At 45.2% G+C, this 12,710-nt stretch overlaps 1 protein-coding gene across 1 annotated transcript in view; it reads right to left on the bottom strand.

Moving 5' to 3' along the window:
- Positions 1–12,710, bottom strand: part of MEGF10 (multiple EGF like domains 10) — a 151,825-nt gene that overhangs the window by 55,467 nt on the left and 83,648 nt on the right. The window contains exon 9 of the mRNA XM_074995035.1: positions 4,625–4,837. Within this exon, the coding sequence (XP_074851136.1) occupies positions 4,625–4,837 (213 nt within the window). The remainder of the gene's footprint in view (positions 1–4,624; positions 4,838–12,710) is intronic.

Below are 12,710 nucleotides of genomic sequence, written 5' to 3'. Positions count from 1 at the left end.
CATCCCTCCTTCCCTCAGAAAACTCATGAGAGCAACATAACTGGGGCTGCATTAAACCCAGGATCATGAACAAGGCCTAAGTCAAGGCAGAGGAATGCCAACAAACCAACCTCAAAAGTGACAGTGCAGGTTCATGTCCAAAAGAACAGGAAATAACTGTCTTGCCAGAGGCAGATGGAAGGTCACTAGTTGCTGACTCCTGCCATTTGAAACTCCAAAGGCAACTGAAGGTCTAACAAGACCCCCAGTTTGTGAATCTGGGTAGCAAGGGCAGGCAAGCCACCTCACTATACAGGCTAGATATTACATTCACCAGTTCGTCAGATTGTCCTGCAACCTTCTAGTTTTATTTGTGTCTCATTTGGATTTAGCTTCACTCTTGTTGATGCCTAGTTACTGGAAAACTGATCAATAGCATCATTTTGTGTAAAAGCACAAAGACGTGCTGCACATCATCGGGATATGGCTGTCGCTGCAGCCCACACAACTTCACATACATATTGATGAGAGGGAGTAGGACGGAATATTCTATGAGAGAGCCCATGGAGCAGATGGGCACTCACACAGTACTGCCCTCTGAGCCATCTAGGACACAAGAAAACAGTCACTTTACACTGTCCCTGCCAGGCTCAGTAGACAAATCAACAATTCTCCCTGGTAGGTGCCATTCAAGGTAGCTGATGTATTGAAAAGAAGCAGGATGGGCACTCGACGTTTGTTCTTCACCAGCAAGCATCCTAACTACCGGGCAACAGACTCACTCGGTCTCTCTCTCTCTTGTTGAAGCTGTTCCACTTTATATAAATAGCTTAAATACTCACTAGAGAGCAACACCGACTCTGTAGTGTGGCGGTTAGGGCACGCATAAGGTAGGCTGAAGAACAGTGACTTGCAACTGGGTCGCCCACATCCACGTATAACTGCCAAGAGACAGCGTGGGACCTTGGGCGCTTAGTGCATGAGCCTCTACAGCTTGAGCTAAAAACCAGCGGGCTCCCATCCTCTCTCTCTAAGCGATCGAGGTATCACTACGTGGGACAGTGAACCACACCCAGTATGTGTGTGGGTTACATCAGCTCGGTGCCCTAACTGCCACATTATTTCCTCCTACAGTTCAGAGCCATTCCCACTAAACGAAATATGTTGCTATGAAAACCTTCCATTTTGACAAATCTTGCTTTTTTTTTCTTTTTTTTTTTTTTTTTTTACAAAAAACGTTTTATGGAAAAATCCCCAACCACCTCTACATAGACATTCTCTGATGTGTTTAATTGAGAGTAAATTCTTTCCTACTCCATTGCATTTAGTCATAGAAGATGGACAGAAAAAACTGTATCACCGAAAGTGGAAGGGAAGTATCCTCAGGCAGTGAGGGGGGAGTCTATGTTTTTCTCATCATTATTCAGATTGCTACTAGTTGGTGGTCTTAATTGCTCTCCAGCACGAAGAAAATTACACAAATGTCTTGTAAAGTCTGTGAATTTGTGCTTCCCATATCTCACTCTTCTCTAGTTAGCTGTAACATGCACTTACAGACACACATACTCCTACACCACAACATTACTGAGTTCCATTTGATTTGTCATACAAAAGGGAAAATGTTGAAAAAAGATCAGCCTTATGCTGCTATTTACACTTGAACATTTGTGATTTGATTTGACCGCAAGCTGTCTGCCAGAAGTACAAATGAAGGAACAGCTGTGTTGATCAGAAGTAATCCTTGAAATATCAGAAATGCTATACAATGCAATACATTCTTGTCAAACTAAACTTCTACACTAGTTTTCATACACATAGCAGTACTTAGCTTTCACGGTACTGTTTTGAGTGCCAGACGAGGTGCAGGGAAATGGACAGGTATTTAGGGTCTTTTTATTCCCAAATTCTCTGCCCAACCCATAATTTACTAGATTTCACATCCTGACTAAACAGTATTGTTTCAAATCACATTTCAAGTAGATGGGATAAACAGAAATACAAGTACACCAACAGATAAGTACGTAAGTGAAATATGAGAGAAATGCCACCTTCTCTTACATGGCTTGCCAACAGAAGTTATGCTGAACAATTTAAGTAATCCTTTATTTAATTCTCACAATGCCTTCTAGCAGGATCACACTGACAGAGATATCCAGAAAGATTTTCTCATTCATGTCCCAGTGCACTTTAATGTCACTTTTACATACTGAATAAAGGGGTTTTTTTAAAATGTATAAAAATGTGCATCTCAGGCATAGAACACAACATGGTTCTGCATGGGACTACATCATTTCTGCAAATAGTATGAACACAGCAATCCATAACAGCAAATGTTTAGCACAGATACACAAAATTTAGCTGACATATTGTGCATTGTTAATGGAATAATGTGTGAATGAATGCAAATTTATTAGAGCCTTTTATGCAGCGAGGTATGCTTTATAAGAAGATAAGCTTTACCATGTGAATTGTATTTTGATTATATGTTCTCTTATTTCCAATCCCGCCTCTAGTGTCTCAATGGATTATCACACAATTTCTGGTTTATAGATTTTTATTACAGCATGCTCAGACTTTGTGGGTCCTGTCGGTATACACACAATACAAAATATTTGGCTCCTGATTAACTGAAAACAGTCATGTGATGAATGACTGCGTTTCTATTGTTTAGCTCCTCTGAATCAATACTACAGAAGTATGGAGAAACGTAAACCAAAATTATTTTTATAAGAAATCTGACTTTTCAATTTCTTGATTTCAAATTTCACCTTTTGTCAAATATTAGATTAGACAAATAAAGTTACACATCTCAAATTTACAGTCATAGTGGTGAGAATTCCAGTTATATCTCATTAAAACAATGGTGTATTTCCACTGGCTTGATTAGAGCTACCCTTTGGATATGTCTACAGAGAAAAATTATTTCAAAATAACAGCCATTATTTTGAAATAACTTTGCTAGCATTTACACAATGCAACCACAATTTCAAAATAATTCTATAATAGCAGTTGGCTTATTTCAAAATAGGTAAACCTCATTCCACAAGGAACAGTGCCTACTTCAAAACAGAGGCTGTGCAGAATCATAGAACCATGGAATCCTAGGGCTGGAAGGGACCTCAGGAGGTCATTGAGTCCAGCCCTCTTGCCTAAAGCAGGATCATCTCTAACCAAATCATCCCAGCCATGACTTTGTCAAGCCAGGACTTCAAAACCTATAGGGATGGAGATTCCACCACCTCTCTAGGTAATGCATTCCAGTGCTTCACCATGCTCCTGATGAAATAGTTCTTCCTAATACCCAACTTACACTTCTCCCTCCTAACTTTAGACCACTGATCCTTGTTCTGTCTTCCATCACTACTGAAAATAGCCTCTCTCCATTCTCTTTAGAGCCCCCCTTCAGGAAGCTGAAAGCTGCTATCAAGTCATCTCTCACTCTTCTCTTCTGCAAACTTAAATAATCCCAGATCCCTCAGCCTCTACTCATAGGTCATGTGCTCCAAACTCCTAATCATTTTCGTTGCCCTCCGCTGGACCAGCTCCAATGCATCCACTTTCTTTTCACACTGGGGGGCCCAGAACTGGACGCAATACTCCAGATGTGGCCTCACCAGTGCCCAATAGAGGGGAATAACAACTTCTCTAGATCTGCTGTACATGCTGCTTCTAATGCAACCCAATATGCCATTAGCCTTCTTGGCTACAAGGGCACACTATTGATTCATATCCACCCTCTCATCCACCGTAATCCCCAGGTCCTTTTCTGCTGCACTGAGACTTCGCCAGTCATCTCAGAGCCTGTAAACAATGCTTGGTATTCTTCCATCCCAAGAGCAGGATTCCACACTTGTCCTATTGAACCTCATCAGATTACTTTTCGCCCAATCCTCCAGTTTATCTAGGTCACCCTGGACCCTAGTCCTACCCTCCAACGTATCTACCTGTCCCCCTATCTTAATGTCATCTGCAAATTTGTTGACGGTGTAATCAATCCCCTCATCCAGATCATTAATAGAGATGTTGAACAGGGAATAGAGCCTATTTTGAAATAAGCCATAAAACATCCAACAGCTCTATTTCTAAATCGGCTCTCTGTGTGTAGATACTGTATTTTGAAATACCTGAGGGCTATGTTGAAATGCATTTTGCATGTAACTATTATTTCAGAATAAGCTATTCTGGAAATAAGGAGATTTCAAAATAAGGCTGCTGTGCAGACATAACCTTAGTAGTGTGCTAGTATAAGTGAGAGGTCGAAGCAGGTCTGTTGACCTCATATGGTGCAAAATGTAAAGATTTAGTTTTATATGTGGTAAATATGGACAAAGGCTAAGACCAGTTAAACTTTTATCCCTTGTTTCAATGAATTTTCACATTCATCTTCAAATCTGATTATCATTTACTGTTTAAAAATGTCAAATAAAGCTGTAAGCCACAAAAAAATAAAATTGCAATCCTTGCTTTGCTTGTTATTGTGTTTGTCGCTATGATTATAAAAACATTAAATAGTTTTTCTGTCTCAATTTTGTGATTCTTAGCTGCTTGACTTTTCTTGGAAACCTAAGGAACTTATTTCCTTATGTTTTATAGTCCTGGTTAAATGTTCCACATACAGAAAATCTGCTAAAAGATAAAATCATACCTGCGAGTGTTCTGCAAGTGACAGGGGCACTTTCTGTCACACTTTAGACCATAGACTCCCTCAGAGCAAAGTCTTGTTTCACAGTGTTCTCCCGTATATCCTGGATCACATAGACATGCACCACTAATGTGATAGCATTTCCCTCCATTCATGCACTGACAGGTTTTTGCGCATTGCACTCCGTAAGTCCCCACTGGACATTCATCCTGGCATCTGTAGGGAAAGTCAAAAAAATTTACTTGCCTTTAATTTAAAACATTTTTGAGAATCAATGTAAAAATGTATCTTTGCATGTGCAGAGTTTTCTGTGGATAGAATTCTTAAAATTGTTATAGGTGGAGCCAGTAGTCTTGCCTTTATTTAAGGTTGCCAAATACTTGGCAATATAAACTCCTGTTTCCAACTGCTTACGACTTTGCCAAACTTTAGCTTTTCCATGCTCGTTATCTGCCCCAGACTAAGTGTTTTTGGAAAGTTTCAGCAAAAACAGTTTTTCTAATGTTAAATATGTCTCTCTTGCATATTTACCCCACCTCTACTAGTGGCTGGCTCACACAGGAGGTAACAACCTACTGACACTAGCAATTACTTCTTTAGCTCAAGTAGTAGTCTGTGCTATGATCCAAAGCTCCTGACTTCGTACCCATCTGATGGCCCATGAGAGCTGCAGACTGGGAATGTAAATACAGTTTCATGTGGTTTTCATTTTTTTTTTAATCCTAGGAACGGCATTCAAAAACTCATGTTAGAAGAAGACTGAATGGGATTCTGTGCTCTCACAGGCACAGCGAAGGACCAGCAACCTGAATCAAGGGTGGATATGGCAGCTCCAAGACAATTTTGTGTATCCTCAGATCGTAGGCTGCTCTAGTGACTAGTGAGACCTGCAGCAGGTCTGTCTAATTACAATAAATAGGCTCCTTGGGTTTCTATATGGGCTGCAGCACTGCCTGTTATCTCTGCACTCTGCCTATACACACACGTAACATCAGGACATAGGAAGGGAGGTCCTTGGGATGCAGCCACACAGCGTCTTCCACAGCACTTGATTCAGGGGACGCACTCACCCAGCTGAATATGGGCCTTTTGGGGAGCAAGGAATCTCACCCATTATGGTCAAAATTTAAGAAACGTTAATGGCAAAGGTCAATGCCTCCCCACTGTGAGTATGCACTATGATGACACTGACTTCAATTCCACAGAAACACAGTATTTGTTCTATATAGGAACCCTGCCTCATTCAGTGCATAGGATAGACAATGAATGAATCAGTAAGCTTGAAAAAAAGAGAAAGCCTGTTCTCTTGCGTTTAATGCATTGGTTTGGGACTTTGGAGATCTAGATTCTTTCCTTTGCTCTGTCCCAGGTCTCCTATGTGATTAAGGCAAGGCTACCTTAAAATACAAATAGCCAGACTAAAGTTTCACAAGCATTTCCTAATTTTTGAATGCTTGACTTTCCTACCTACTCTTATTCTGGAGTTTTATATTAAATATTAATAATAAATATATTTACCACACTTAGTAGTGAAACAATTTGGAATTAACTGCACGGAAGTGTCCAAATGTGAACAATGTGATTCAACATCGGCAAAATCTGGCAGAAGTAAGCTCTGTCTTTAGAAGTAGACCTGATATCCCAAGACTTACTGCACCTTAAGCATGGTGAACTTTTAGCAAATAGATAGTATTTCTCCTTGAGCTTTAGTTACAGAAATCGTTGCCAGAAATCTTGATTATAATTGTCACAAATTCATCATGTTGAAGATGGGGACAACACTGTCCCCTACCAGGAAAGAGATTGCCAAATGGCAAGTAATTGCAAAAAAGTATTATTTTCTCCAGTGGACCTCAGGTTGAGTTTCTGTCAGATGGTTTTGTTAGATTCTGAGGAGAGAGATGACATATCCTGAAGCACAGTACGCAGTATTTGGAGGACAGAAAGTTTCCTCTGAGGGCTCAAGTGTAGTAGTGTAGCAGGCATTTTTCGTGCTGCCAAGTCACTAAGATATACTGTGGTAGGGATCTGGGTTAGTGTTTCATTTTTAAGAAATTGTCAGTCCAGGCAAAGAAAAAAATTAAAAAAGGAATTGTATTAAAAATAAATAGCTAAGAGAAGACAAAACAAAAAACAAAAGCCCAAGGTCTGTACATTTGTGCAAAAGACTATGTAATAATAGATTAGGATAAATGCAAAGAAATTGGTGGAGGCTGTTGTTTCCATATAAATCAACAATTAAGCTGTAAAATCCCATGTAGTTTCCATTTAAATCAACAATTAAGCTGTAAAATCCAATGAAGTTGCCCTTCTGTTATGGGACTTGTCACCCAAACACCTGTTAATTTCTTTTTAATATGGGTTTGCACTGGCTGTTTTATATGTTGTTATTATTTTGAAATTGTGAGGGAAGGGTGCCATCTTAGTTTGTTAAACTGCAATTATCCAATATGCAAATATGATGCTAGAAACAGTTTTAGTCACACTTGCACGGCATTCATTGTGACTCCCTCCATACTCCTCCATGGCTATTGTGTTTCATTAGATATGAAGCGATTTGGTGTATAAAACAAAAACAAAAACAGGGCAGATTTCTAAAGCCTCTCTTGTAAACGTTGTAGCCACTGGGATTTGTGAAGTACCATTGGACACGATTTATCAACTTACTCTCACAGGAACACATAAGGGCTAAATTTGTGGGTTGATTTCAATGAGCATTAGAGGCATTCAGCACCCCTTGCAGGGTTCAGGCCCTGCCAATGAATAAGGCCTGCAGACAGATTATTCTTAGGTCAGCAGTCACAGGAAAAATAACCAAGTGAAAAGTCTATGCCCAACAGATTTTTCTCTTTAGTACTCTAGTTGTAAGGAGGTAACTGGTGGTTAGGAAGAAAAATCTGACTTATGACCAGCTGCTACAGATGTTTTCCATGCAACAGTAGTGCTGTACCAACATATAAAAATATACACCCAGAGACCACTAACAATTCCCTGTAATTCAGTCACATCAACTTTTTTAGGTTTCCGATACGTACAACACCAAACCCACATTAAAACAAGAAGAAATTACTCATCACCAGAAATTCAGTTTGTCAAACTCCCTCATCTCCTCCCTTCCTGCAAACGATTCCAGACGATTACAATTATGCCAGGAAGCATGGAGGGAAAGAACAGTAAAGGGCAGAAAATACAAGAGCAGATTCCGCTCCCTGAAGCCATCATAGTTTTAAAGCTGGCAGCTTCCAAATTGGATATACTCCACAGTGCAAGGGAAGCAGGAGGGAGAGAAAAGGAGAGGCTCACATAAACCTTACTGCTGGTGCACAATTTTCCCTAGTTGTTGGTCTCACTCCCCTCCTACCCTGTAGAAGATTCCAGACAATCCACAGATGCAGCTGGAAGAATTCACAGAACTCACTAATAATATGTTTTTCCTTAGACTACTTGAAGGGGTTTCCTCTTCTCACCCAAAGCAAATTACCATGGTTCTGGAAGGTTCTCACCTGTGAAAACTAAGGGAATTGGAGGTCCACACATCAACTACCCAACCAACATGGGAGAGTGAGGGGTTAAAACCATCAGATACCATCAGACGTCTAAAACAAAATTTGTGGTGGGGGGTGGGGAAGAAGAAAGGGAATAGACAGGTCTGAGCAGTAGATTCACTTTCCTTCTGAAGAATCCTGAAAAACAGAGCGTCTCCAGCAGATTGTCAGTGTGTGTCTGTGCTATTCACGTAGGATCTCCTAGACTAAAGGATGCTCTCCAAAATTATTTTTGGCAATAGGAAACTAAAGAACCTATGTGGGTCACCAAGGCTGTGTCTACACGACACAGAAATCTCAAAAGGGGGAACGTCAAAAATCTAATCGAAATAAGAGATTTCGAAATAGCGTGGCCACGCGTACAAAGTGGATCGCCATACTGATCCGCTATTTCACAAGAGCCCCCCGGTCTTTGGAAAGGGAGCATCCACACAGCAATTCTAGCCCTTTCGAAAGAACAAGCCAGGAAACGCCCATGCAACATGGCCGACAAGCTCTTCTGGTTCCCACAACCAGTGGCTCTTTAAAAGGTCCCTCCCAAACACACTCACCCCCCACACACAGAACACTGCAGAGCAGCAGACAGCACTGCAGGGTCCGTGCTCTGGGAGAATCTCTGCTCATAGAGCATCAGAAGCTGCCCGAGGCCGACACCTCCACCCACACCGGGGCCCAGATCGTCATGGTCATCCTGGACATGATGGAAGCCCACAGCCCATGATTCCTCCTACCCCACCGGGGTCCTGCAGGCCCTGGCCATAGGACAACTGCCCACCCTGTGCCCCATCCCCTACAATGCCTCTGGTGCCACCCCTGCAGTGGGGATTGGTGGGAGAGGCTGGTACTGGGCCAGTGGCACGACGACGGGGGCTCCAGAACTTCCGAATGTCGAGGCAGACATTCATGGAGCTGTGCCAGTGGCTCACACCCACATGCAGCCTGCACTCCTGATTGACAAACATGTGGGGATTGCACTGCAGAAGGTGTCCACCCCGGACAGCCACCATTCTGCGGGACACCAATTCAGGGTGGGCAAAGCCACCATTGGAGCCATACTCCTGGAGGTAAATCAGGCCAGGGGCCCACACCCACCCCAGGAAGGGGACCCTGCAGGGGAGGGGTATGGAGGACCATGCAGCTCCCCAACTTGCAGCCCACATGTCAATGCCATCCCTCACACAGGTGGTCCAAGCGATCAACTGCGTAACCCTGCAGAGGGCTGTCCACCTTGGGGACCTGGAAGATGCCAGGGCAGGATTCTCAGCTGTTGGGTTTCCCCACTGCTTTGGCACCCTTGATGGCACCCACACAGTGATCCATGCCACAGACCACAGCATGAGCCACTACATAAACAGCAAGGGGTACCACTTGGTGGTGCTGCAAGCCCTCATTGATGCCCAGGGCCAGTTCAGCGACATCTGCATGAGCTGGTCCGGGAGAGCTCATAACACCCGGGTATTCCAGTACTCTTGGCTGGGGTGCCTCATGGAGGAGGACATATATGTCCCTGCCCAGGACATCACGATGCCACCCTGCATAGTGGCCGACAGGGCGTGCCCGTTGCAGCCGTGGCGATACGCCCTTACACAGAATGCACCACCTCCAGTGGGGTGGCTGAGGGGTCGGGGGGGGCAAGATGCCAGAGGGTCGCGACCACCTTGCCCCAGACCTCCCTCCACCAGGCCCTGTTCTCCCACTTCATCTGGAGCCACTCCCAGAGGACAGCCGTCTGCTCCTGGATGGCAGCAGTGTGGGCTGCCATGGCCTCCGGGTTGAAGTGACAGCGACAGCAGGCCCTCCGGGTTTGAGCAGGCAGCAACCTGGGCGGCGGGGATGGGGGTTCCCCAGCATCACTGGATGACGGGGCTGGTGTGCAGGTGGCTGGGACAGGACTGGTCCAGCCCTTGGATGATGAGGATGTGGAGACGCAAGTGGGAGAGGGGCCACCTGTCAGTGCTGCTGCCTGGCTCCAGCTCTGCCCAGGTCCCCACCCCACCATCCCCAACTGTCCCACGGCGCAGCATCTGCTTGCCCCCCCCCCACCCGAGGGGTCCCATGTGGCTGCTGGGGCCACATCCAGGGAGCTCCTGCTGGCTGCAGTTCGGTCCCTGCATCCCTTCCCACTCAGGAGGGTTGGGGCACTGTCTAAAGACATGGGTGCTGGATGCTGACATGTCTGGGTCTAGGATTCAGCCAGGGGAGGTAGGACAGAGCACCCCTCCTGGGCTGCCCAATCCACCCCTTACCTACCTGGAGCTCTGGAGAACAGTCTCAAGGGAGCCTGGATGGAGGTGTTGGAACTGACCCTGATGACCAGGGGGCCTTTGGTTTCTGAGCTGCTTCCTAGCTCCACCGCCCCAGTCCAGACTGATGGTCCTAGCCAGTCATGCAGGTCTGCACTGGGGTCCAAGAAGGCGCTGGCTGTGTTGACCATGGCTACTGGCTCGGGGGCATCCTTCCGTCTGAGCAGCTGGTCCAGTGTGCAATAGTTCAGGTACCTCAGGACGGCCCCTGCCCCCGATCACCTGCAGGCGTCCCTGGCCTGGCTACAAGCCTGCCTCAGCTATTTAACTTTCGATCTTACTTGATCGGCTGTGAGCTGGGGCTGGCCCCGCTTCTGCAGCCCCAACAACAGCCATTTAAAGGCTGCTGTGTTTTGGGGCTGCCCGGTGCTGTGCAGCAGCATGTCCTCATCTGCTGAGAGGCCGAGAAGATCTTTAATTCCAGCTTCCATCCAGGAGGGTCCTCTCCTGGCCCTGGCTTGCCTCCATTGACCACTCAGGCTGGGAGGAGGGGCACCTCCTGGGGGTCCCTGGGTGTGGGGGGCTTGCCATCTGGCCAGTGTGCTGAGTGGCATCACTGTCTGTGCTGCTGGAGCATGTGCCGGGCAGAGATCATGCTCCTGAGGCTCTGGGCATACTCTCAGCTTCCTACACAGGGTTTCCAGGGCCATGCAGCTTTAAGAGGCTGGCCCGAGACCATAGAGCCCCACAGGGGCTTGCTAGAGCGTCTCCACACTCCTTGAGGCTGCCGCCATGGAGGACCTGCTATTTTGAAATAGCGGCCTTGAAGCGTCTACACACTCCCTATTTCAAAATTCAATTTAGAAAGGGGCCGGTCTGCCTGCAATCAGATGGGAAGAGTGGTTTCGAAATTCGCGCCCCTTTTCGCTGAAAACAATTTTGAAAGAGGCCATTATGCGTGTGGACACTCCATGGCCTCTTTCAAAATTGGGCCCCCTTTCTAAATTAATTTCAAAACATGGAGCTAGTGTAGATGCACCCTAACTGTGTACCATGTGTTGGTATCTTTTTTAACTGAGTCTTTTCCTCTTATTGTCTCTCTTCTTGGAGTTGGCCTTTGTCTTCTTTCTTTTCCTAATCCCATTAAGGTGGTACTAGAGGGAAATAACTTGGATTCAAAGAGGTGAGAAGTAGACTTCATGCTTCAAAACAGCAGGCAAAGAATATTAATAGGAAAAGTAGCATGGAGTCTGCCCAGACGTATCTTTTATCTTTCATTATTCGTTGCCAACTGGCTTCCTGGCATATAGCAGCTGATGCTGGTTGCTTGGAATCTTCTACAAGATGAAAGGTACACGGGTGAATAAAATGCTAGCCCCCAGTGACTCAGGCAGCACGAAATATGGCACTTGGTGTGATTACATTCCAGTGTGTAACAGAAAGCTGTAAGTATTCTGCGACAGAATAGTCCCCACTCCAATGCCCTCCAACGCCCTATGTCTCCAGGTTTTATGTACTCCCAAAACTGCAGGCTGGGCGTGAAACTGCACTGTATCCTGTCTTTGGCCACTTTTACCACCAAGGGCTCGAATAACAACAGAAGCACCTTTACAATCCACATGTGCAGGTTTGCAGCAGCACTGCTGAGAGCTGCTGTGGGCCAGGATGGAGGGAGCGGCCAATGGTGGAAGGAGTGGGGCCTAGGTATTCAGCACTCAGTGACATCAGGACTGAGGAGCTATGTCCCCCCATTCTCTCCCAGACATGGGCAGCCAGGGTTGTGCTTTAGCAGCAATTCAAAGGGGCCGAGGGGCAACTGCCCCCCTTTGCCCCTACTCCCCTCCGATCAGTGAGCCTGGCACCAGATCCACATAGCCTCAGATTTCTCTTCTTGCCTCTCCGAAACTACATCCTATGCATTGCATAGCTTGGAGCAAAGAGACTGCCCTCTGAGCACAGTAGCTTTGAATCTGGTCATTCTCTGCTTCAAACACCATGCCTCTTGGAACTGCCCCAAGAGCAATTCAATCTGCGTGACTCTGCCTTAAAACACACACTGATTCCAGCCTAAAGAGCTTGTAAATACCCAAATTCCTTACAATTCCAATTCAGAAAGAGCGGTTTGGGCCAGCTCATTTTCTACGTCATTAACAGAACCTGACTTTCCATCTGAGGGAAAAATAATTAAACTGGCCTTTAATTAATTGTAAAGTTAAAAGTATTCCTCGATGGATGTTTGAAATGAAATCAAAATTAGGATTAATACTTTCAGGGGAAAAAGCATAAAGGAATAGAGGGGCT

This window comes from Carettochelys insculpta, chromosome 5 (assembly GCF_033958435.1).
Source record: "Carettochelys insculpta isolate YL-2023 chromosome 5, ASM3395843v1, whole genome shotgun sequence".
Lineage (NCBI taxonomy): Eukaryota > Metazoa > Chordata > Testudines > Carettochelyidae > Carettochelys > Carettochelys insculpta.
The sequence above is the reverse complement of the archived record's forward strand: the minus strand, read 5'-3'. Positions and strand labels throughout refer to the sequence as shown.